Below are 26,130 nucleotides of genomic sequence, written 5' to 3'. Positions count from 1 at the left end.
ACTTCGGCATATCATGCAATTCTTCAAGATTGATTTGACTGACTGTCTTCCCTGAGGAATCCAGTACTGCTGTCTGATTTGTGTGTGTGTCTAACACTCCTCCATGTTTGATGATTTGTTGATGTGTATGTAACACAATCAACCTGGTGATCCAATGATTTTTTGGTAAAAGCCATGGATGCACAGTATCTAGATTGATATCTGCGTGTTTAAGTCTCCCTCCACAACGCAGAATGTTGTGATTTTCTTGGTCTATCCACAGACCGAGATTGTGTTTTAACTTATGCGGAAGATTTTCATAGTTATTCCCATAAGTTTCTCTCTGGGCTTGTCTTACCCAATAGATAAGTGCATCAGAAAAAGTGTATTTTATACCTTTTTTCCTGAGATAATGAAACACGTTCTGTGTTACATTGATTAATTTGATGAGCGAGGAGTAACGAGTACAATCCAAGACTGATATTTGAGCTTGCTGCCTGGTGGTAGTTATGGTTTGTGTCGTGATGACGTGTGGCTTTTGTTCAGGCCAACTACCATTCACTAACCATCGAGGCCCATGAAACCAAATATCTGCCTTTGCAAATTGTTTAAATGTCATACCTCTTGATAAAAGATCAACTGGATTATCTTTTGTTGGTACATGCAACAATTGAAAGCCTGCGGAAATTTCTTTAATTTCCGAGACGCGATTTTTTACATATGGAGTTGGACAGTTGTCGTTTCGTACCCATTGTAATACAGCTTCATTGTCAGACCATATAATGACATCTTTGATGTTCATGGTAGACAAGACTTGTTTGATATGTACTGCTAAGTGTGTGCCAGTTAGCAATGCAGTTAGTTCCATCTGAGGCAAAGTCCTTTTTTTTAATGGAGCAACTCTGGCCTTAGAGGTGATAAGATGTGATTGATTAGAAGTCACTAAGTAAGCACAAGCTCCAAAGGCTTTGGCTGACGAGTCTGCGAATACATGTAGTGATACTTCATCATTTTCCTCGACTATGTGTCTTGGAAAGATTATCGTTTCGACTAAAGTTTGTTCTTGAGCCACTTCCATCCAAGCTTTTTGTAACTGGAGTGGTAGTGGATCATTCCAACCAACTTTAGTCTTCCAAGCTTCTTGCACCAATAAACGCCACTTGATAGTTAAAGGATTTAATAGACCAAGTGGGTCGAATACTTTGCTAACTTGTGAAAGCAAATCCCTTTTTGTAGCAATGCAATAATTTACTGGTACAGCTCTGATTTGAATTGTGTCCGAGAGTAAATCCCACTGCATGCCTAACACCTTTTGTGATTCTGGTACATGATATTCAGGGTAATCTCTTGCTATTTGATTATTCAATGTTGTATTATTAGAGGCCCAAGACTGTAGTGGCATGTTGGCACCTTGTAGTTCCTTGTTGGCCTCTTGATATAATTGTAACAGTTCAGTAGTACTGTTAACTGTCCCATGAAAATTATCTACATATAGATTCTGACTGATTTCAGCCTTATAGGGACTTGATGATTTCTTCAGATGAGTATCTAGAGTTGCTTGCAATAGAAATGGACTACGTGTCGCGCCAAAAAGAACTGATGAGAATCTTTAAGTCACTATAGGACTATTGATATCTTCTGGGTTCTCTACCCATAGAAACTTAGTGAAGTCTCTATCTTCTTCCTGCAAGCCAACTCTTAGAAAAGCCTTACTAATATCTGCTGAATAAGCATATTTGTTAAGTCTAAACTTCAACAGTATGTCATACAATTTCTGAGTTAGACTTGGACCTGTTTGCAAACAATCATTTAGACTGGTTCCTTGGAGTCCAGATTTAGAGCTACAATTAAAAACTATTCGTAAAGGAGTCGTTTTTGAATCTCATTACAGCCATGTGTGGTAAAAAATGGCCTGTTTGCTTATCGTCGTGTTTCACGACTTCGATGAATTTATTCTTTAATTGTTGAGCAATAATCTCATGATAGAGTTTTAAATGCTCAGGCTTTTTTCTTAGCCTTGCTAATTGAGATTTAAATTGGCTATAAGCCATGTGATAATTGGTAGGTAAGATTTTATGGTTGATTTTCCATGGTAGCCTTACCCAGTATTGTCCATCATGATACTGTACAGTTTCTAAGTACTGATTGTATGCACAGACATCATCAGGACTTGGTTGTTCAGGAATTATTCCTATGGCATCAAGTTCCCACAATTGATGTACAGATTCCAATCCATCATCAATCATGTGGGGGATATCAAGTGGTGACTGTTCTTTGCCTAGCCATGCCACGATTACAGTTTCTATATGATGTGATTTTACAGGAGTTGAAGGTTCAAGATCTAGTATAGGTCCTGTCATCAATATGCCTCCTGCCGATTTGAGTATATTCATACCCATATATTCCTCTGATCCCAGAATGAATCGATGATAGTAGTCAGCTCCAATCAGGATTCCGATATTCCCTATGTAGTCAGAATCGAGTAGAGGATCTGCTAATTGGATTCCTTTTTCATTTAGGAATTTAATTGTTGCTGCCAGACCAGTCACTTCCATTTCAGTAGGAATTTTATAATAATAATAATAATAATAATAATTTTTATTTAGGTAAGGTACATACATAAAGAGATTTTACAAAGTTTGTTGGCTTTATAGATAGAGCTAGTAGATACAATGCCTAAAGCCACTATTATGCAAAGCGTTTCGGGCAGGAAAAACATTAATGACTAAAGCTTAAAACTAATGGGTAAAAAGAATAAAATGTGTTGAGAACAAATAAAAATAGAGGTAAAAGAGGGGGGAACATTGTTGAAAAAGCAGCACAAATACAATTACAAATTATTACAGAAAATTACATTCAAACAGCGTTGATTTGAAAAAAAAAAAAAAAAAACATACATGGGTTGACAACAGAGGGGTAAGGTAGGTTACAGGGAATTTATTAGGTATAGCTTCGTTTTTAACTTAAACTGGTTGAGAGAGGTACAGTCTTTAACATGGTTGGGAAGGTCATTCCACATTCTGGGCCCCTTCATTTGTAGAGCATTTCTGGTTTGGTTAAGTCGTACTCTAGGAATATCAAAACTGTATTTATTTCTGGTGTGGTGCTCATGGGTTCTGTTACAACCTTCTATGAAGCTTTTGAGATCAGGATTGGCATTATAGTTTAGCGTTTTATATATGTATAATACACATGAGAGAATGTGCAGCGACTTAATGTCTAACATATTCAGAGATTTGAGTAGGGGTACCGAGTGATGTCTGGGGCCAGAATTGGATATTGTCCTAATAGCAGCTTTGTGTTGAGTAATTAGAGGACGTAAGTGATTTTGGGTAGTAGAGCCCCAAGCACAAATACCATAGTTGAGATATGGATAGATAAGGGAGTAATAGAGTCACCAGGGCAGGGCGTGGTACATAATATCTGATCTTAGAAAGAATGCCCACAGTTTTTTAAACTTTTTTTGATATGTTTAGAATGTGTCCCTGGAAATTCAGCTTGCTGGTCAATGAGAATGCCAAGGAATTTGCCATCTAATTTGTTACAAATTTGGGTATTGTTTATTTTGAGATTAATTTGATTAGAGGATTTATTGCCAAACAGAATATAGAAAGTTTTGTCAATGTTAAGGGTGAGTTTGTTGGCAGTTAGCCACAGATGGGCTTTATTTAGCTCAGTATTTACTGTGGCATTTAGAGCAAGGGGATCAGGACTGGAGTAAATGAAGGTTGTGTCGTCAGCAAATAGAATTGGTTTGAGGTGTTGGGAGGCATTTGGAAGGTCATTAATGTAGATGAGAAAGAGGAGAGGGCCAAGTATGCTGCCCTGGGGAACACCAATGTTGATGGGTAGGGTGGGAGAAATTGTATTATTCACAGAAACACATTGGAGCCTGTCAGTAAGGTAGGATTTGAGGTATTGTAGGGAGTGTCCTCTGACTCCATAATGATGTAATTTAAGAAGAAGGTTTTGGTGGTTGACAGTATCAAAAGCTTTACGCAGGTCCACAAATAACCCAACAGGGAACTCATTTTTATCAAGAGCTGTATGAATCGAGTTAAGCATACTAATAAGTGCATCGTTAGTGCTTTTTTTGGGTCTGAAGCCATATTGGCAAGGGCTAAGTATATTGAGTTTGGCTAGATATGAGTAAAGCTGCTTATAGATTAGTTTTTCAAAATTTTTTGACAAGTTTGGCAGGATTGATATAGGTCTGTAGTTGTTAACATCTGTGAGATCACCACATTTGTGGACAGGCATTACTCTCGCTTTTTTTTAGAATATCTGGAAAGGTTTGGAGTTCAAGTGACTTGTTGAAGAGCAAAGCAATAGCAGGGGCTAAAGATCTGGAGGCTTTTTTGTAGAGTAAAGTTGGTATCTCCTCAAGGGCACCAGACTTGGTTTTAAGGGAAAGGATTATCTCATTGACGTCAGTGGAATTAATAGGCTTTAGGTACAGAGACTGTGGATAGTTACCTGTAAGATAGTCCTTTATGTCAGTACTGGAAGATGGAATATCATTAGCAAGGGATGAACCAATGGAAGAGAAGAACCTATTGAACTCAATAGGAGAATCAGAGGCTGAAAGCTGACCATCGTTATTAGACAGGAGAGTCGGTTTGTTATTTAAAGACTTCTTTGATCCCAATATTTGTGAAATTGTTCTCCAAGTTTGTTTAATGTTGCTCTTTATTTGGGTAAATTTATCTTCATAGTATTTAGTTTTGGCTCGTCTAATTATCTTAGATAGCAATAATGAGTAATTCTTTGAGAATTCTTTGGAGACAATTCCTAACCTATACTTCTTCTCAAGGTCATGTTTTTTATTAATAGATTTAAGTATTCCCTTTGTAAGCCAGGGATTGTTAAGCCTTTTGGTTGTGACTTGTTTTGTAAGCATAGGACAGTGGGTATTATAAAGGCTAAGAGTTTTTTGAAGAATAGATTGCACTGCTAGGTTGATGTCCTCTATGTTACCTAACTCGGACTCCCAGTTGACATTATCAGCAGCAGTTATAAAATTGTCTATAGCAGTTTCATTGTGTAGTCTAAAACGTATCTCTCTTGACTCAAGAGGTGGTTTGCTAATGTTGGTTAAGAGAAATGTGGGGTAATGGTCTGTAGTGCTATCGGTGATTATACCACCGATTATACCATAATCAACTACTATGGCTTCGACTGTCCTTTGGGATGTACCTAGACAGACAATGAGTTGTACTACCGGAAAAGTTCTACGGCCTGAACTGGTAAAAAACCCTGATATGGATGTAGATATTTGCATTGAAGATTTAAGTTGTAAATCTTCTGCCATCTTTCTACTGATAAAGGTTTTTTGAGAACCTTGATCAAAAAAGCCTCTTGTTTGAATACAAATTCCTTGATTGCATAGTTCTAGCTGTGCAGTAGGCAATATGGCTGTTGTAACAATTTCTGTATCTAAGGCATTGACATTACTCATTACTGTACAGTATTGTATGGCTGTTGTGTTATTATCACCACAGAGTGCTGTGTGATGTACACTTTTATGACAATATTGGCAGTTCTGCAATTGAGTGTTACACTCATTTGTATCATGCTTCCGTAAACAACGGATGCACCTGTTCAGAGATTTCAGTCGATCGATTCGACTGGCATGGCCTTCATAAACTGTGCATTGATAAATGCTATGTGCTTCTTGACAGAATAAACATTTTAGGGCACTTGCAGCTCCTTTTGTCTTATCTGTCTTGGGAGTTTTATTTCCTACAGTTCTGTTAACTGTGGGGGATATAGCATAAGAGCCAACATCACTCTGTTTCCACTTTGCAGAAGAGGAGTTTTGTTGCCTTGATTTTTGACTGCCAGTTTGGACATTTTTGTTTTTGTCCATGGATTCACTTTTAGTGATTTTTTCTTGTGATCTAAGTTTTCCTCGGCTTCGTAATCTTTGTACGTAAGCTCGAAGTCCATCAAAGATTTGGCTCTGTGATAAGATGTTGGTGTTATAATGGGTGCATAGGCTGTCTATGACCTCATTAGGAAGTTTCCTTTGAATGATTAACTTTGTAAGCCACTCTGCATTTCCTAGAGGTACTTTTGTACTAAGGGCTTTGATGATTGATTCTATAGACAATCGAAATGATTGTAGTGACTCATAACTTTTATTGGGAGAGGGTAAATCCAATAATTTGTATGTGAGACGAGCAATAGCTGTCTCCTTATCACTGTAGTTATCTTGTAACAACTGTAAGGCATGGTCGTAATCATCATCTGTTAATGACAAATTAGCAATGACCTGCCTTGCCTCTCCCCGTAACTGGCTTTGTAAATATTGAAACTTCGTCGCTTTTTTGAGAGAAGCGTTGGAGTTTATTATAGAATCAAAGGCTCTCCAGAAGGTATCCCAATCGTCTTCATCCTTGCCCTCAAAATATGGTAAATGTACCTTTGGGAGCTCTGCTGCTATATGTGTGATAGTTGCATTGCTCTGTTGAGTGGATGAGCTCACATTGGATTGGGTTCCTGCTTGAGATATTTGTTTGATTAAAGGATCAAGTTGATCTTGGATTTTATCTTCATACATTGTCATTTCAGCAATGATTTCCTGAAGTTCCCTTCGGGTTAAATCTGCATTAGCCATTTCTGTTAGATAAATCTCTGCATGGCGTTTGATTTGTCCATACTTTTCAACAGCTGCTTTTACTCTGGTATTCAAAATTATTAAATCAGGAGATGGTTGTCTAGCCAACTTTTGACATTTGTCAATCAGTTGAGTTAGGTGATTTTGTAGACCAATAAGTGTCCTTCTATTTCCTGTTTCAGCTGCTGGTGGAATACTGTCAGCCATTTTGACCTTTTCCGAGTTTCGGAGATTCCGAGATATTTTCTTTTTTCTGATAAATATGTATGATGTTAATGTATTTTGATAAATGAGCTTTCCTGTCTACTTAGGTAATGATTCCAAAGATCGTCCTTCATTTCCTCCCTGGAATCTGGATGTAGCAGGTGTTCAATTATCAAAAGTACTGTAATAATTTGATTTGTGACCCGAATGCACCAAGTTGGTAAATCCTGTAATAATTTTTTAAAAATAGTAAATGACACTATTTTTGCAAGGTCATTACAAGATCTGTTACCCTAATAGTTGTTTGATAAAATACAGTAGAATGTCTACTGGTTTTACCTGTAATAGGGTATGATATAGTTGATTATAGTTAGATTGTAATGAAATGCTCTTACAGTCATAAAAATACTTTTTAAAGGATATTATGTAATGAGCAGCTCTGAAAATCAGTAGATTAGAGATAATGCTAGATAATACACTTAAATATGCATATAATGTTACCACAAGTGAGGTAGATGGTATTTATGATTAAGATGCAGTTGTGTCTTTGACACTGATATACTTAAGTACTGTGGTTTCTTAACACAGAACAATATTAGTATGCTATGAATGCTTACTAGTTAATGGATATGGTGGCTTAAGCCACTGCAAACAATATGTTTACTTAAGATATATAGCTATGATAAATATTGGCTGATAGCTAGGTTAGGCTAGAATATGTAAAAATTATTCCAATGCAAACTCAAGAAGTTTCTTATGTATTTGCTGGAATGATATTTGGTAAACGAATGACCATAAATATCTAGGTTCAAAGGGCCATTAATATCTAGGTTCGAAGGACCATTAATGTGGGAAAAACCTGCTGGGATTGATATAAGAGGAGACTACTAGAGACTTGGACTGAACCAAATTAAAAAATTACTGTCTGCAAATTAATTCCAAGAATCTCTAGCTAGGGTCGTAAATCCTAGCTCCTCTTTTCCTAATGATAGATTGTGGGCTGTAAGGGACAGGTGGGATGAATGGATTAGTTGATAGAAGTTCCAGTCCACCTGTAGACAGGGATCTCACATCAGCTTGTATATTATACAAGGATAAGATTTGATAAATTCAGTTATATGACTGAACACTGGCTCTGTTTAAATCAGAGATTTAAACATACATAGTCTAACCTAGCACCATAACTAACAGCCATTAGGTTCTTATACTATAAACAAATTAAATTGCAAAAGTATAATAAATGACTTTAAATGTAGTCTAAGCACTTAACTAAGTACTAGATATTATTCAATTAAATGAACTTGTATGATAACTTATAAATTAACTAAGCAAGCAATTGTTAACTTTATTTATATATTCAAATATATATGCAGACATATTTATATTCAATTTATATGATTATGTAGTCAGCTTGACTGAATCCTTTTCCACACAATGGACACTCATGAGACTTTATTTACGCATTGCGACTGAATCTTTTTCTGACAACTGGACACTCATGAGGTTTAGTGCCTGGACAAGGACCTGCTGCTCATCTACAATATTAATAAACTTACTGAAATGTGAGGCTTAGCCTCGCTTTTTAACCAACAGACAGATTTATAGAATATTAAAGTCACACAAGCATACAATTGGCCAATCATATACCAAATAACCTTCAATATACTTCTCTGCCAGTCGGGGTGCCTGTCTGACAAGGTGCCAGACTGATTAACTCTCTCTTGTTGAGTTTAGGCACGATATTTTGTCACAGCGTTGCTGTATGATGTACTGGTAGCGTTGCTACGTGATTGACCCTGCAGTTGCAGAAGAATGATAGTTGCTGAAGAGTAGGAATGAAGGTGGTGGAAACCGTGTCACTATGAGCTCCACTATACACTTCTATTTTTATATAAATGTTCTAGGATTTTCCTTGTAGATATTATCCAGGTACGCCCCCAATTCTAGAGTGTTCACTGGTGATAAAGATATTAGATAAGGTGTCCTTGAGCTGGTAATGTTCGCTAAGGATCCGTCACACGTGTTCACAGTTGTTAACAAATGCATGGTCCTCCTCGGCTCTCGTGGACGCTTCTGACCCAGATCCCTTCCCATGCTCCCCGAGCACGGAAGTCTTCTATGAATATTGATTGATTATTTTTACAGTCTAGACTTATGATTGAGATAAGCTGTAATTATAATATAATTTGATATAGGATATAAAGATTATAAGTAGTACTTGATAGTACCACTGATTCTTATTAAGGATTCGATTTTTATCCCTACCGGATATTGAATCAATGTTCCAATAATTTTTTAATTATAAAATCCTTCTAGAAGTTTCTGGATCCAAAAGAGATCATGCACAAAGTCACGTAGGCATCTATAGGGCCCTATATATGCGTACGGGATCCAAGTGGCATTATCTTCTAGGATCAAACTGTATAATGAATCTATAATGATTCTGAAATGATTTTAGATATGATTTTGATATGATACAGAAATGATACATTTCTTAGATGATAATTAGATATGGTGGGTAAAAATTTCCCACATCTGGTGCTTCACTAAGGAGGTGGGCTTCACTAAGAAGTTGGGGCTTCAATAAGGAGGTGGTGCTTTAGTAAGGAGGTGGGCTTCACTAGGGAGGTGGGTTTCACTAAGGAGGTGGGGCTTCACTATGCAGGTGGTGCTTCACTAAGGAGGTGGGCTTCACTAAGAAGGTGGGGCTTCACTAAGGAGGTGGGCTTCACTAAAGAGGTGGTGCTTCACTAAGGAGGTGGTCTTCACTAAGGAGGTGGGTTTCACTAAGGAGGTGGGGCTTCACTAAGGAGGTGGGGCTTCACTAAGGAGGTGGGGCTTCACTAAGGAGGTGGGGCTTCACTAAGGAGGTAGGACTTCACTAAGAAGGTGGGTTTCACTAAAGAGGTAAGCTTCACTAAGGAGGTGGGGCTTCACTAAGAAGGTGGGCTTCACTGAGGTGGTGCTTCACTAAAGAGGTGGTGCTTCAATAAGGAGGTGGGCTTCACTGAGGAGGTGGGCTTCACTAAAGAGGTGGTGCTTCACTAAGCAGGTGGGCTTCACTAAGGAGGTGGGCTTCATTAAGGAAGTGGGCTTCACTAAGGAGGTGGGCTTCACTGAGGAGGTGGGCTTCACTAAGGAGGTGGGGCTTCACTAAGGAGTTGGTGCTTCACTAAGGAGGTGGGCTTCACTAAGGAGGTGATGATTCACTAAGGAGGTGGGCTTCATTAAGGAGGTGGGTTTCACTAAGGAGGTGGGCTTCACTGAGGTGGGCTTCACTAAGGAAGTGGGGCTTCACTAAGGAGTTGGTGCTTCACTGAGGAGTTGGTGCTTCACTAAGGAGGTGGGCTTCACTAAGGAGGTGGTGCTTCACTAAGGAGGTGGGTTTCACTAAGGAGGTGAGGCTTCATTATGGAGGTTGGGCTTCACTTAGGAGTTTGGGCTTCACTAAGGAGGTTGCGATTCACTAAGGAGGTGGGCTTCACTTAGAGGGTGGGGCTTCACTAAGGAGATGGTGCTTCACTAAGGAGGTGGGCTTCACTAAGGAGGCGGAGCTTAACTAAGGAGGTGGGGCTTCTCTAAGGAGATGGGGCTTCACTAAGAAGGTGGGCTTCACTAAGGAGGTGGGGTTTTACTAAGGAGGTGGGCTTCACTAAGGAGGTGGGGCTTCACTAAAGAAATGGGGCTTCATTAAGGAGGTGGGGCTTTACTAAGGAGGTGGGGCTTCACTAAAGAGGTGTTGGTTCACTAAGGAGGTGGGACAAGAGGCTGGGGGCTAACTCACAACTATCATTAGAATTATTTGGATCCTCCTCCGCAGATCCGGACCGGCGCCACCGGCATCACAGACGGTAACTTTACATCCTATGACCTGCTGGCTTACTATACCGGCCACTGGGACGGTACAGGCAGGTACGTTAACCACACATTATGACCTGCTGGCTTACTATACCGGCCCCTGGAACGGTATAGGCAGGTACATTGACCACACATTATGACCTGTTGGCTTACTTTACCGGCCCCTGGGACGGTATAGGCAGGTACGTTGACCACACATTATGACCTGCTGGCTTACTATACCGGCCCCTGGGACGGTATAGGCAGGTACGTTGACCACACATTATGACCTGCTGACTTACTTTACCGGCCCCTGGAACGGTATAGGCAGGTTCGTTGACCACACGTTATGACCTGCTGGCTTACTTTACCGGCCCCTGGAATGGTATAGGCAGGTTCGTTGACCACACATTATGACCTGCTGGCTTACTGTGGGAACCGACCTGTGAGATTTATATTTATTTAATTTATATGAATTTATATAGAATTTATATTTACGTTAATTTGTATACTTCAAGAGCAATTTGTATAATGATAAGTGGACTGTATTTCTGCAATAATCTCATAATCTCACAAATCGATCCTCTACACATTAGGGGGGTTTATTAAATTTATATATATGCAGCCAATCAAACTACAGTATTAGACTACATACATTGAAGAGGTTCCTTATCTTATTGTACAGCAGGCCTTAGTCCACCAGGTATAACCAGGATGCAGACACCACATTTTCCTCGTGTGAGGTAGCTTCCAACACCCTGGTAACTGATGCACAAAGCATGCTTCCTCGTCTTGACCTGTCAAAAGGGCGCTAGCTATTAAGCCAGAATCCTAATATATGACAGCTATATCAGAGAAAACACTGTACATGGAACCATATAGACCTGGGCTAATTACCTTTAGTATGAGGCGATCTCATGCTCTAATCCGCTCACCCTATCCAATGACATTAATGGCCACTAATGATAGATAAATGGGTTTCGGTAGAACACTTAACTTGAATTTGTTGACAGCGTGTTGATGATGGTACACCTTCGGTTTCCATAACACTTCGTCCAAGTAAAATTAACAGGAGCCGAATTGCTCCCATGCCTCTGGTCTAATACAATAACAATGGCTGACCACTCCTCCTCCCTGACGCCTGGCTTACATTGTCCAGATGACAGTAAGTGATAGAAGGGTCACATTTACTCTATTTTAATTCTGATAATTAAGTTAATTTATATGAGATGTTTTTATGATGGTAAAGTCCAAAGACTAATGTATTTAAGAATAATTCCCACCATAATAGGTGGTAAATTTATAATAGTATGTGGTAATGATATCCCGTTTTCTATAGACGGAAATTCCACTACAATTTACATTTTCTATGGGTAACTTGTTTATACAACACAGCAATTATCTGTCTGTATGATATTATTAAATGGTGTCGGATTTTCCGACATAATTCCCCAGGGGCTGCTCACGGGTCGAAGTCCTATTTAGAACAGACGAACACCGATACTCCTCCTTCGAATTATTTGATTAATATGATGTTAGTAGTTAGTAATCACACATTTGTGCGTCTGTTCGTACAGGACGGATGTCCCGTACTAGAGTTGCAGGGGTTAGAAGTCTAATGCGATTTCATTTCCCTGTCAACTCTTGAAAGGCTAAAATTCAAGCCTAAATACATATTATTTAACCCAGAAGACTGAATGTGATCAAGTACTACAGTCAAGTATGATTCAGGGACTGCAGTGAGATCAGTGACGTTAGATAAAACTTGAAGTTTGTTCAGGTAACTGGTCACTGATATATAAACACTGAGGCCCATGGAATACATCTTGATTAAATAATAAATGTATCAAATCAGTCATCAGATTTATTGGGGTTTAATTTAGTTAATTGATTCAGAAGATTGAATAGCTCATCATTAAAGTAAAGTATGGTTCTGAGACTGCAGTGGGTTCAGTGACTTGTAGCTGTTTAGGCTACTGTTCACTGATTTGCCACTGAGGCCTCATGAACTCATCTTCAGCTTTAAATGATGATACTAACATCAACCTCTGTTGGTATAGTCAGCTGTAATCTCCTTAGTATAATGCTACTGGAGAAATATAATCAGCTGACAAATTTAGATTTCTACTGGTATTGTTTATCTGCAGGCATAGGTCTCCTCAGGCTTGATACTGGGCCTGAGAGTAATTTACCTCCTGCAGAGTTTAAACATGGTTATGTCCTGATATTTAGTAGGGCTACCGATGAATCAATGGCAATAGTCTGTCCCTACAAGGAGACCGAAGTCGGTGAGGTGATCAGACTTAATATTATCTGCCAATTTTATTCCTCTATTTCTCAGGAATTTGGCTGTTGCTCTGAGACCTTGAACTTGTAGGTCTACTGGTATTTTGTCCACCACAATGGCTTGTACTCGACAGACGTACCTGCCTAAACGTACTGATGGTTGTACCACCTGGTAGACTTGAGGTCCTGCATCTGTTACAAACCCTGAGATGTTGAATTACGTCTGGGCTACAGGCCTTAATTGTAGTTCATGTGCCAACTTTTAGTGACATATGTTCTCTGGGACCCTTGGTCAAACAACCCACGGGTATGGACCTTGGCCCTCTTATTCAGGATGGTAATTTGGGCAGTAGGCAAAGTCGTATTACCTTTAGACTTTGCCGATTGGACACTCTTTGTTTGTTGCACCTTGCAGTACTGTACTGTGGTGGGAATGCTATCTTCCACCTTGGGTCTTGAATACGTTAATTTCGTATATTTGCACAGTGCTGCATGGTGCCTACCTCTTCTACACCTGTTGCAGGTGTTGAATTGGGTATCACAATAGTCTATGTTGTGTGACTTGAGACACCTTGAACATCTCCCTAATTCCTGGAGTCGCTCAATACGAGTGTCTCTGGTTGGATAATTAGCACAACAGTATGTTGAATGTTTCTTTTTGCAGAACATACATGTCCCCCAGCCTACTGCACGTTTGGAAGTTACCGGTTTGGGTGAACTAGTAACAGTAGGCTTGGAGGATTTTGCTTCATTGTCAGATTTTCTGCAACTTGATGTTTGAGTAATTGGTTGATGTTTATTTGGGGTAGTTGTTTTACCCTTTAATTGACTATTATTTTCTATTTCTGAAGGCTTGCAAGAGGCTTTAACTTTCTCATTTGCACGTCGTTTGTTTATGATGGAATGCAAACCTTCAGTGATGTCCTGTACTGTCAGGATGGTGTTATGTTGATATGCATATAATTCATCTAGTATATCGCTGGACAATTTTCGTTGAAGGACTACTTTGGTCATCCATTCACTAGTAGTTATATCAACCTTAAGACTGAATGTTCTTAGTAGTGACTCAAACTCCATGCTGAAGGAATGTAATGAGTCAGCAGTCTGATCAGGTTGAGGTAAATCCAGCAATTGTAGTACTAGAAGTATGACAGTTTTCTCATTGCCAGCATTATTCCTAGGAGGCTGGACTGGAAAATTAGTGCTGTCGCTATTTTCATTTACATTTTCTACTACTGCTTCAGCTTTAAAGTAAAGTATGGTTCTGAGACTGCAGTGGGTTCAGTGACATTGGTCGCAGTGACTTGTAGCTGTTTAGGCTACTGTTCACTGATTTGCCACTGAGGCCTCATGAACCTCATCTTCAGCTTTAAATGATGATACTAACATCAACCTCTGTTGGTATAGTCAGCTGTAATCTCCTTAGTATAATGCTACTGGAGAATATAATCAGCTGACAAATTTAGATTTCTACTGGTATTGTTTATCTGCAGGCATAGGTCTCCTCAGGCTTGATACTGGGCTGAGAGTAATTTACCTCCTGCAGAGTTTAACATGGTTATGTCCTGATATTTAGTAGGGCTACCGATGAATCAATGGCAATAGTCTGTCCCTACAAGGAGACCGAAGTCGGTGAGGTGATCAGACTTAATATTATCTGCCAATTTTATTCCTCTATTTCTCAGGAATTTGGCTGTTGCTCTGAGACCTTGAACTTGTAGGTCTACTGGTATTTTGTCCACCACAATGGCTTGTACTCGACAGACGTACCTGCCTAAACGTACTGATGGTTGTACCACCTGGTAGACTTGAGGTCCTGCATCTGTTACAAACCCTGAGATGTTGAATTACGTCTGGGCTACAGGCCTTAATTGTAGTTCATGTGCCAACTTTTTAGTGACATATGTTCTCTGGGACCCTTGGTCAAACAACCCATGGGTATGGACCTTGGCCCTCTTATTCAGGATGGTAATTTGGGCAGTAGGCAAAGTCGTATTACCTTTAGACTTTGCCGATTGGACACTCTTTGTTTGTTGCACCTTGCAGTACTGTACTGTGGTGGGAATGCTATCTTCCACCTTGGGTCTTGAATACGTTAATTTCGTATATTTGCACAGTGCTGCATGGTGCCTACCTCTTCTACACCTGTTGCAGGTGTTGAATTGGGTATCACAATAGTCTATGTTGTGTGACTTGAGACACCTTGAACATCTCCCTAATTCCTGGAGTCGCTCAATACGAGTGTCTCTGGTTGGATAATTAGCACAACAGTATGTTGAATGTTTCTTTTTGCAGAACATACATGTCCCCCAGCCTACTGCACGTTTGGAAGTTACCGGTTTGGGTGAACTAGTAACAGTAGGCTTGGAGGATTTTGCTTCATTGTCAGATTTTCTGCAACTTGATGTTTGAGTAATTGGTTGATGTTTATTTGGGGTAGTTGTTTTACCCTTTAATTGACTATTATTTTCTATTTCTGAAGGCTTGCAAGAGGCTTTAACTTCTCATTTGCACGTCGTTTGTTTATGATGGAATGCAAACCTTCAGTGATGTCCTGTACTGTCAGGATGGTGTTATGTTGATATGCATATAATTCATCTAGTATATCGCTGGACAATTTTCGTTGAAGGACTACTTTGGTCATCCATTCACTAGTAGTTATATCAACCTTAAGACTGAATGTTCTTAGTAGTGACTCAAACTCCATGCTGAAGGAATGTAATGAGTCAGCAGTCTGATCAGGTTGAGGTAAATCCAGCAATTGTAGTACTAGAAGTATGACAGTTTTCTCATTGCCAGCATTATTCCTAGGAGGCTGGACTGGAAAATTAGTGCTGTCGCTATTTTCATTTACATTTTCTACTACTGCTTCAGCTTTAAAGTAAAGTATGGTTCTGAGACTGCAGTGGGTTCAGTGACATTGGTCGCAGTGACTTGTAGCTGTTTAGGCTACTGTTCACTGATTTGCCACTGAGGCCTCATGAACTCATCTTCAGCTTTAAATGATGATACTAACATCAACCTCTGTTGGTATAGTCAGCTGTAATCTCCTTAGTATAATGCTACTGGAGAAATATATCAGCTGACAAATTTAGATTTCTACTGGTATTGTTTATCTGCAGGCATAGGTCTCCTCAGGCTTGATACTGGGCCTGAGAGTAATTTACCTCCTGCAGAGTTTAACATGGTTATGTCCTGATATTTAGTAGGGCTACCGATGAATCAATGGCAATAGTCTGTCCCTACAAGGAGACCGAAGTCGGTGAGGTGATCAGACTTAATATTATCTGCCAATTTTATTCCTCTATTTCTCAGGAATTTGGCTGTTGCTCTGAGACCTTGAACTTGTAGGTCTACTGGTATTTTGTCCACCACAATGGCTTGTACTCGACAGACGTACCTGCCTAAACGTACTGATGGTTGTACCACCTGGTAGACTTGAGGTCCTGCATCTGTTACAAACCCTGAGATGTTGAATTACGTCTGGGCTACAGGCCTTAATTGTAGTTCATCTGCCAACTTTTTAGTGACATATGTTCTCTGGGACCCTTGGTCAAACAACCCACGGGTATGGACCTTGGCCCTCTTATTCAGGATGGTAATTTGGGCAGTAGGCAAAGTCGTATTACCTTTAGACTTTGCCGATTGGACACTCTTTGTTTGTTGCACCTTGCAGTACTGTACTGTGGTGGGAATGCTATCTTCCACCTTGGGTCTTGAATACGTTAATTTCGTATATTTGCACAGTGCTGCATGGTGCCTACCTCTTCTACACCTGTTGCAGGTGTTGAATTGGGTGTCACAATAGTCTATGTTGTGTGACTTGAGACACCTTGAACATCTCCCTAATTCCTGGAGTCGCTCAATACGAGTGTCTCTGGTTGGATAATTAGCACAACAGTATGTTGAATGTTTCTTTTTGCAGAACATACATGTCCCCCAGCCTACTGCACGTTTGGAAGTTACCGGTTTGGGTGAACTAGTAACAGTAGGCTTGGAGGATTTTGCTTCATTGTCAGATTTTCTGCAACTTGATGTTTGAGTAATTGGTTGATGTTTATTTGGGGTAGTTCTTTTACCCTTTAATTGACTATTATTTTCTATTTCTGAAGGCTTGCAAGAGGCTTTAACTTTCTCATTTGCACGTCGTTTGTTTATGATGGAATGCAAACCTTCAGTGATGTCCTGTACTGTCAGGATGGTGTTATGTTGATATGCATATAATTCATCTAGTATATCGCTGGACAATTTTCGTTGAAGGACTACTTTGGTCATCCATTCACTAGTAGTTATATCAACCTTAAGACTGAATGTTCTTAGTAGTGACTCAAACTCCATGCTGAAGGATTGTAATGAGTCAGCAGTCTGATCAGGTTGAGGTAAATCCAGCAATTGTAGTACTAGAAGTATGACAGTTTTCTCATTGCCAGCATTATTCCTAGGAGGCTGGACTGGGAAATTAGTGCTGTCGCTATTTTCATTTACATTTTCTACTACTGCTTCAGCTTCACCTCTAGTTTGGAGGCATGTTAACTTAGTAGCCTCAGGTATTGGGGTTTCAGAATCCACAGAGACTGTGGATAAATTTCTGAGAACTGCTTAATTTCTGGTGGTATAATATTGGGTGAAGCTGTAGTGGGTGAAGCTTTACTGGGTGAAGCTTTATCCTTGTTGATTAAAGGATCTAATCTGGCTTGACATTTATTCTCAAAAAGATCCAGATCATCCATAACATTATCTACTTTATTTGATGTACTTGCTATTTGTTCTGATTCAATTATCCTGTGTAAATGTTCCAACCTGCCTTGAGTTTCTTCTTCATATTGTGCTAGGTCAGACAGAAATGGTTCCACATCTTCAACTACTATGTCGTCGTCGTCGTGGACCTGATTTTGGTAAGATTTCCTATTTGCTTTCAATATATGCAATTGGGTTTGAATCTGTAACAGTGGTATTTTCAACCGACGATAATTAATTACAGGCTCATATAACAACTGTTCATATTGGTCGAGATCTCTTGTCAGTTGGCGTTTACTTGCTATTAAAGCACGCTTTGCTTTCTGTGGATTAGTCATGGTGACTTGTTAATTGGGCACCACTGGCTCATAAATTGTGAGCAAGTACTAATGGTAGCCTAGGGTAAAATTCTGCACTCACTAAGGCAATAATCCTACCTCTACTAGAGGTTAGCACTTAAAATTAATACACATTATATATATATACAATCATACACACTAATGATTTGAGTGATAAACCAGTGTCATTGGAAGTACCTTTAGGTTAGCTCTTCTATATCACCCTAGGATGGAATAGACACTAATTAATCACTCAAAGGTGTAATGATCATAAGTAAATTATTATATATACACAACTCAACTCGAGTTGACAAAAATTACACCCAAAATAGGGTCTGCACCATTCATTAATGGTGTTAGGTTGATCAATATAGTACAACTATGGTAATAATGGGACTAGGATGAACAATAAATAGTTCAACTAGTCCCTGGTAATATCCTACCCTGTTGTGGGTTGGCAATTGGTAAATATTATACTGTGATCACTAGTGCAATATATATTAAATAATTCTCTAATTTGGAGAAATAATATACACAATTATTGATAATAGCCTCTTAATTGCCTCTATAAAACTTCTAATATTATCAAGAAGTATTAAATATTATTAGTGACCTCGCGAAATAAAGTCCACAAAATTCGTAGATAATCTTTGGCGAAATTTAACACAACGAAATCCGTGAACAATCTCGCGAAACCACAGCCACTACTTTGGCTGGCTTCAATATTAGCACTGTCATTTCACAGAATAACACGCCACCAAATCTGTGGGTGTGCATGAAACCGCAGGACGAGGCTGATCTGAACTGAGCGGGGCTCGTGAACTCGCTTGAGGCAACGCCGCCATCTTTGACTGCTGGCCTTTGTTTAAATCACACTGCACTAGTATATTTAATGAATCCACTGGTTAACTGGTTCATCCGGTACTAAGATGACCAAATGTGGGTTCAAAGGACCTAATAATCCGGTTCTGAAGGACCAAATAATGTGGGAACCGACCTGTGAGATTTATATTTATTTAATTTATATGAATTTATATATAATTTATATTTACGTTAATTTGTATACTTCGATAGCAATTTGTATAATGATAAGTGGACTGTATTTCTGCAATAATCTCATAATCTCACAAATCGATCCTCTACACATTAGGGGGGTTTATTAAATTTATATATATGCAGCCAATCAAACTACAGTATTAGACTACATACATTGAAGAGGTTCCTTATCTTATTGTACAGCAGGCCTTAGTCCACCAGGTATAACCAGGATGCAGACACCACATTTTCCTCGTGTGAGGTAGCTTCCAACACCCTGGTAACTGATGCACAAAGCATGCTTCCTCGTCTTGACCTGTCAAAAGGGCGCTAACTATGAAGCCAGAATCCTAATATATGACAGCTATATCAGAGAAAACACTGTACATGGAACCATATAGACCTGGGCTAATTACCTTTAGTATGAGGCGATCTCATGCTCTAATCCGCTCACCCTATCAATGACATTAATGGCCACTAATGATAGATAAATGGGTTTCGGTAGAACACTTAACTTGAATTTGTTGACAGCGTGTTGATGATGGTACACCTTTGGTTTCCATAACACTTCGTCCAAGTAAAATTAACAGGAGCCGAATTGCTCCCATGCCTCTGGTCTAATACAATAACAATGGCTGACCACTCCCTCCTCCCTGACGCCTGGCTTACATTGTCCAGATGACAGTAAGTGATAGAAGGGTCACATTTACTCTATTTTAATTCTGATAATTAAGTTAATTTATATGAGATGTTTTTATGATGGTAAAGTCCAAAGACTAATGTATTTAAGAATAATTCCCACCATAATAGGTGGTAAATTTATAATAGTATGTGGTAATGATATCCCGTTTTCTATAGACGGAAATTCCACTACAATTTACATTTTCTATGGGTAACTTGTTTATACAACACAGCAATTATCTGTCTGTATGATATTATTAAATGGTGTCGGATTTTCCGACATAATTCCCCAGGGGCTGCTCACGGGTCGAAGTCCTATTTAGAACAGACGAACACCGATACTCCTCCTTCGAATTATTTGATTAATTTGATGTTAGTAGTTAGTAATCACACATTTGTGCGTCTGTTCGTACAGGACGGATGTCCCGTACTAGAGTTGCAGGGGTTAGAAGTCTAATGCGATTTCATTTCCCTGTCAACTCTTGAAAGGCTAAAATTCAAGCCTAAATACATATTATTTAACCCAGAAGACTGAATGTGATCAAGTACTACAGTCAAGTATGATTCAGGGACTGCAGTGAGATCAGTGACATTAGATAAAACTTGAAGTTTGTTCAGGTAACTGGTCACTGATATATAAACACTGAGGCCCATGGAATACATCTTGATTAAATAATAAATGTATCAAATCAGTCATCAGATTTATTGGGGTTTAATTTAGTTAATTGATTCAGAAGATTGAATAGCTCATCATTAAAGTAAAGTATGGTTCTGAGACTGCAGTGGGTTCAGTGACATTGGTCGCAGTGACTTGTAGCTGTTTAGGCTACTGTTCACTGATTTGCCACTGAGGCCTCATGAACTCATCTTCAGCTTTAAATGATGATACTAACATCAACCTCTGTTGGTATAGTCAGCTGTAATCTCCTTAGTATAATGCTACTGGAGAAATATAATCAGCTGACAAATTTAGATTTCTACTGGTATTGTTTATCTGCAGGCATAGGTCTCCTCAGGCTTGATACTGGGCCTGAGAGTAATTTACCTCCTGCAGAGTTTAACATGGTTATGTCCTGATATTTAGTAGGGCTACCGATGAATCAATGGCAATAGTCTGTCCCTACAAGGAGACCGAAGTCGGTGAGGTGATCAGACTTAATATTATCTGCCAATTTTATTCCTCTATTTCTCAGGAATTTGGCTGTTGCTCTGAGACCTTGAACTTGTAGGTCTACTGGTATTTTGTCCACCACAATGGCTTGTACTCGACAGACGTACCTGCCTAAACGTACTGATGGTTGTACCACCTGGTAGACTTGAGGTCCTGCATCTGTTACAAACCCTGAGATGTTGAATTACGTCTGGGCTACAGGCCTTAATTGTAGTTCATGTGCCAACTTTTTAGTGACATATGTTCTCTGGGACCCTTGGTCAAACAACCCACGGGTATGGACCTTGGCCCTCTTATTCAGGATGGTAATTTGGGCAGTAGGCAAAGTCGTATTACCTTTAGACTTTGCCGATTGGACACTCTTTGTTTGTTGCACCTTGCAGTACTGTACTGTGGTGGGAATGCTATCTTCCACCTTGGGTCTTGAATACGTTAATTTCGTATATTTGCACAGTGCTGCATGGTGCCTACCTCTTCTACACCTGTTGCAGGTGTTGAATTGGGTATCACAATAGTCTATGTTGTGTGACTTGAGACACCTTGAACATCTCCCTAATTCCTGGAGTCGCTCAATACGAGTGTCTCTGGTTGGATAATTAGCACAACAGTATGTTGAATGTTTCTTTTTGCAGAACATACATGTCCCCCAGCCTACTGCACGTTTGGAAGTTACCGGTTTGGGTGAACTAGTAACAGTAGGCTTGGAGGATTTTGCTTCATTGTCAGATTTTCTGCAACTTGATGTTTGAGTAATTGGTTGATGTTTATTTGGGGTAGTTCTTTTACCCTTTAATTGACTATTATTTTCTATTTCTGAAGGCTTGCAAGAGGCTTTAACTTTCTCATTTGCACGTCGTTTGTTTATGATGGAATGCAAACCTTCAGTGATGTCCTGTACTGTCAGGATGGTGTTATGTTGATATGCATATAATTCATCTAGTATATCGCTGGACAATTTTCGTTGAAGGACTACTTTGGTCATCCATTCACTAGTAGTTATATCAACCTTAAGACTGAATGTTCTTAGTAGTGACTCAAACTCCATGCTGAAGGATTGTAATGAGTCAGCAGTCTGATCAGGTTGAGGTAAATCCAGCAATTGTAGTACTAGAAGTATGACAGTTTTCTCATTGCCAGCATTATTCCTAGGAGGCTGGACTGGGAAATTAGTGCTGTCGCTATTTTCATTTACATTTTCTACTACTGCTTCAGCTTCACCTCTAGTTTGGAGGCATGTTAACTTAGTTGCCTCAGGTATTGGGGTTTCAGAATCCACAGAGACTGTGGATAAATTGTCTGAGAACTGCTTAATTTCTGGTGGTATAATATTGGGTGAAGCTTTACTGGGTGAAGCTTTATCCTTGTTGATTAAAGGATCTAATCTGGCTTGACATTTATTCTCAAAAAGATCCAGATCATCCATAACATTATCTACTTTATTTGATGTACTTGCTATTTGTTCTGATTCAATTATCCTGTGTAAATGTTCCAACCTGCCTTGAGTTTCTTCTTCATATTGTGCTAGGTCAGACAGAAATGGTTCCACATCTTCAACTACTATGTCGTCGTCGTCGTGGACCTGATTTTGGTAAGATTTCCTATTTGCTTTCAATATATGCAATTGGGTTTGAATCTGTAACAGTGGTATTTTCAACCGACGATAATTAATTACAGGCTCATATAACAACTGTTCATATTGGTTGAGATCTCTTGTCAGTTGGCGTTTACTTGCTATTAAAGCACGCTTTGCGTTCTGTGGATTAGTCATGGTGACTTGTTAATTGGGCACCACTGGCTCATAAATTGTGAGCAAGTACTAATGGTAGCCTAGGGTAAAATTCTGCACTCACTAAGGCAATAATCCTACCTCTACTAGAGGTTAGCACTTAAAATTAATACACATTATATATATATACAATCATACACACTAATGATTTGAGTGATAAACCAGTGTCATTGGAAGTACCTTTAGGTTAGCTCTTCTATATCACCCTAGGATGGAATAGACACTAATTAATCACTCAAAGGTGTAATGATCATAAGTAAATTATTATATATACACAACTCAACTCGAGTTGACAAAAATTACACCCAAAATAGGGTCTGCACCATTCATTAATGGTGTTAGGTTGATCAATATAGTACAACTATGGTAATAATGGGACTAGGATGAACAATAAATAGTTCAACTAGTCCCTGGTAATATCCTACCCTGTTGTGGGTTGGCAATTGGTAAATATTATACTGTGATCACTAGTGCAATATATATTAAATAATTCTCTAATTTGGAGAAATAATATACACAATTATTGATAATAGCCTCTTAATTGCCTCTATAAAACTTCTAATATTATCAAGAAGTATTAAATATTATTAGTGACCTCGCGAAATAAAGTCCACAAAATTCGTAGATAATCTTTGGCGAAATTTAACACAACGAAATCCGTGAACAATCTCACGAAACCACAGCCACTACTTTGGCTGGCTTCAATATTAGCACTGTCATTTCACAGAATAACACGCCACCAAATCTGTGGGTGTGCATGAAACCGCTGACGAGGCTGATCTGAACTGAGCGGGGCTCGTGAACTCGCTTGAGGCAACGCCGCCATCTTTGACTGCTGGCCTTTGTTTAAATCACACTGCACTAGTATATTTAATGAATCCACTGGTTAACTGGTTCATCCGGTACTAAGATGACCAAATGTGGGTTCAAAGGACCTAATAATCCGGTTCGAAGGACCAAATAATGTGGGAACCGACCTGTGAGATTTATATTTATTTAATTTATATGAATTTATATATAATTTATATTTACGTTAATTTGTATACTTCGATAGCAATTTGTATAATGATAAGTGGACTGTATTTCTGCAATAATCTCATAATCTCACAAATCGATCCTCTACACATTAGGGGGGTTTATTAAATTTATATATATGCAGCCAATCAAACTACAGTATTAGACTACATACATTGAAGAGGTTCCTTATCTTATTGTACAGCAGGCCTTAGTCCACCAGGTATAACCAGGATGCAGACACCACATTTTCCTCGTGTGAGGTAGCTTCCAACACCCTGGTAACTGATGCACAAAGCATGCTTCCTCGTCTTGACCTGTCAAAAGGGCGCTAGCTATGAAGCCAGAATCCTAATATATGACAGCTATATCAGAGAAAACACTGTACATGGAACCATATAGACCTGGGCTAATTACCTTTAGTATGAGGCGATCTCATGCTCTAACCGGAGCACCCTATCCAATGACATTAATGGCCACCAATGATAGATAAATGGGTTTCGGTAGAACACTTAACTTGAATTTGTTGACAGCGTGTTGATATGGTACACCTTTGGTTTCCATAACACTTCGTCCAAGTAAAATTAACAGGAGCCGAATTGCTCCCATGCCTCTGGTGTAATACAATAACAATGGCTGACCACTCCCTCCTCCCTGACGCCTGGCTTACATTGTCCAGATGACAGTAAGTGATAGAAGGGTCACATTTACTCTATTTTAATTCTGATAATTTATATGAGATGTTTTTATGATGGTAAAGTCCAAAGACTAATGTATTTAAGAATAATTCCCACCATAATAGGTGGTAAATTTATAATAGTATGTGGAAATGATATCCCGTTTTATATAGACGGAAATTCCACTACAATTTACATTTTCTATGGGTAACTTGTTTATACAACACAGCAATTATCTGTCTGTATGATATTATTAAATGGTGTCGGATTTGCCGACACTTACTATACCGGCCCCTGGGACGGTATAGGCAGGTACGTTGACCACACATTATGACCTGCTGGCTTACTATACCGGCCCCTGGGACGGTATAGGCAGGTACGTTGACCACACATTATGACCTGTTGGCTTACTATACCGGCCCATGGAACGGTATAGGCAGGTACGTTGACCACACATTATGACCTGCTGGCTTACTATACCGGCCCCTGGGACGGTATAGGCAGGTACGTTGACCAGACATTACCCACTGTAACCAGACATTACCCACTGTGACAAAACATTACACACTGTGAAAAGACATTACCCACTGTAACCAGACATTATCCACTGTGACCAGACATTACCCACTGTGACAAGACATTACCCACTGTGACCAGACATTACCCACTGTGACCAGACATTACCCACTGTGACCAGACATTACCCACTGTGACCAGACATTACCCACTGTGACCAGACATTACCCACTGTGACCAGACATTACCCACTGTGACCAGACATTACCCACTGTAACCAGACATTGCCCACTGTGACACTGTTCACTCGACACTTGCATGCTAACCTCTAACGTCTATTCCACTGAAGAAATTTTTCGTATAAACAATAATGAAACTCAAAAAGTGGAATTGTGATATAAAACTGGGCGGAACGAGGAGTAATTATAGCATATGTATTTGTTCTAACGACATGGGTAGTTTTATGACATATCTGAGGATGCTTTGAAAGTTTATACTGTTCTTATGATGAAAGCATTAGAGTATTTAGTTTTTGCTTTTTCTACGGCATCTTCAACCATAGACTGTTATTTTACTATCTCTGAGACGATAAGACGTGCTTTAAACATGGTATAATATACGTTTGACAGTTATAGCAAGGTGACCAACTAACGAGATGTGGTGTGTGTTGCAGGCTGGTGTTCCCGGTGAGTGGACGGGTCTGTGCTCGCTACCTCACCGTCCAGGGCTCCGTCGACTACCTCAATATACTCGACCTCAAGATCTTCGCTTAATTTAACACAACTCTTTTAAACTTTCATTTACATTTTCTTGGCACATATTGCTTGAACATAGTTCTTGTTTTCTTAAACCTGTACTCGGGGATGATAATAAATGTTCTCAGCAAGAAATGTTGTTTTTATCGCCGTTGTGGAGAACTTCGGGAGTTGCTGCGGATATTCCGGCAATGGCTGAAAATCGTATTACGTTCTATAGTTATTTTCTAATAGCTGTAGTTCACACTGGAGTGTCTTACATAGTAGTTTTAGTAGACTTTCCTACCGTCCAGACTAACAGAAAATGCCTTTTTTTTTAATTAAAACCACTGATATAAAGATACTTATGATGCACTGAATATTTTAACATTTCTGTAGCTCTGGTATACGAATGAACACTTTTAGACAGCACACAAGATAACATATTATAGTACAGGAATTTGTGAGAAAATGTAAACCATTTGGACAGTGATGGAAACGAGCTGCTGCATTTTT

General features: G+C 39.2%; 1 protein-coding gene across 1 annotated transcript in view; it reads left to right on the top strand.

Moving 5' to 3' along the window:
• The window catches only part of LOC138351508 (uncharacterized), a 47,980-nt gene extending 22,216 nt beyond the window's left edge, over positions 1-25,764 (top strand). Inside the window, exons 3-4 of the mRNA XM_069303317.1 lie at positions 10,623-10,714; positions 25,554-25,764. Of these exons, the coding sequence (XP_069159418.1) occupies positions 10,623-10,714; positions 25,554-25,653 (192 nt within the window). The 3' untranslated portion in view covers positions 25,654-25,764. The remainder of the gene's footprint in view (positions 1-10,622; positions 10,715-25,553) is intronic.
• The last annotated feature ends 366 nt before the right edge of the window (positions 25,765-26,130 follow it).

This window comes from Procambarus clarkii, chromosome 50 (genome assembly GCF_040958095.1).
Source record: "Procambarus clarkii isolate CNS0578487 chromosome 50, FALCON_Pclarkii_2.0, whole genome shotgun sequence".
NCBI lineage: Eukaryota > Metazoa > Arthropoda > Malacostraca > Decapoda > Cambaridae > Procambarus > Procambarus clarkii.
This window is presented reverse-complemented; position numbering and strand designations above follow the sequence as displayed.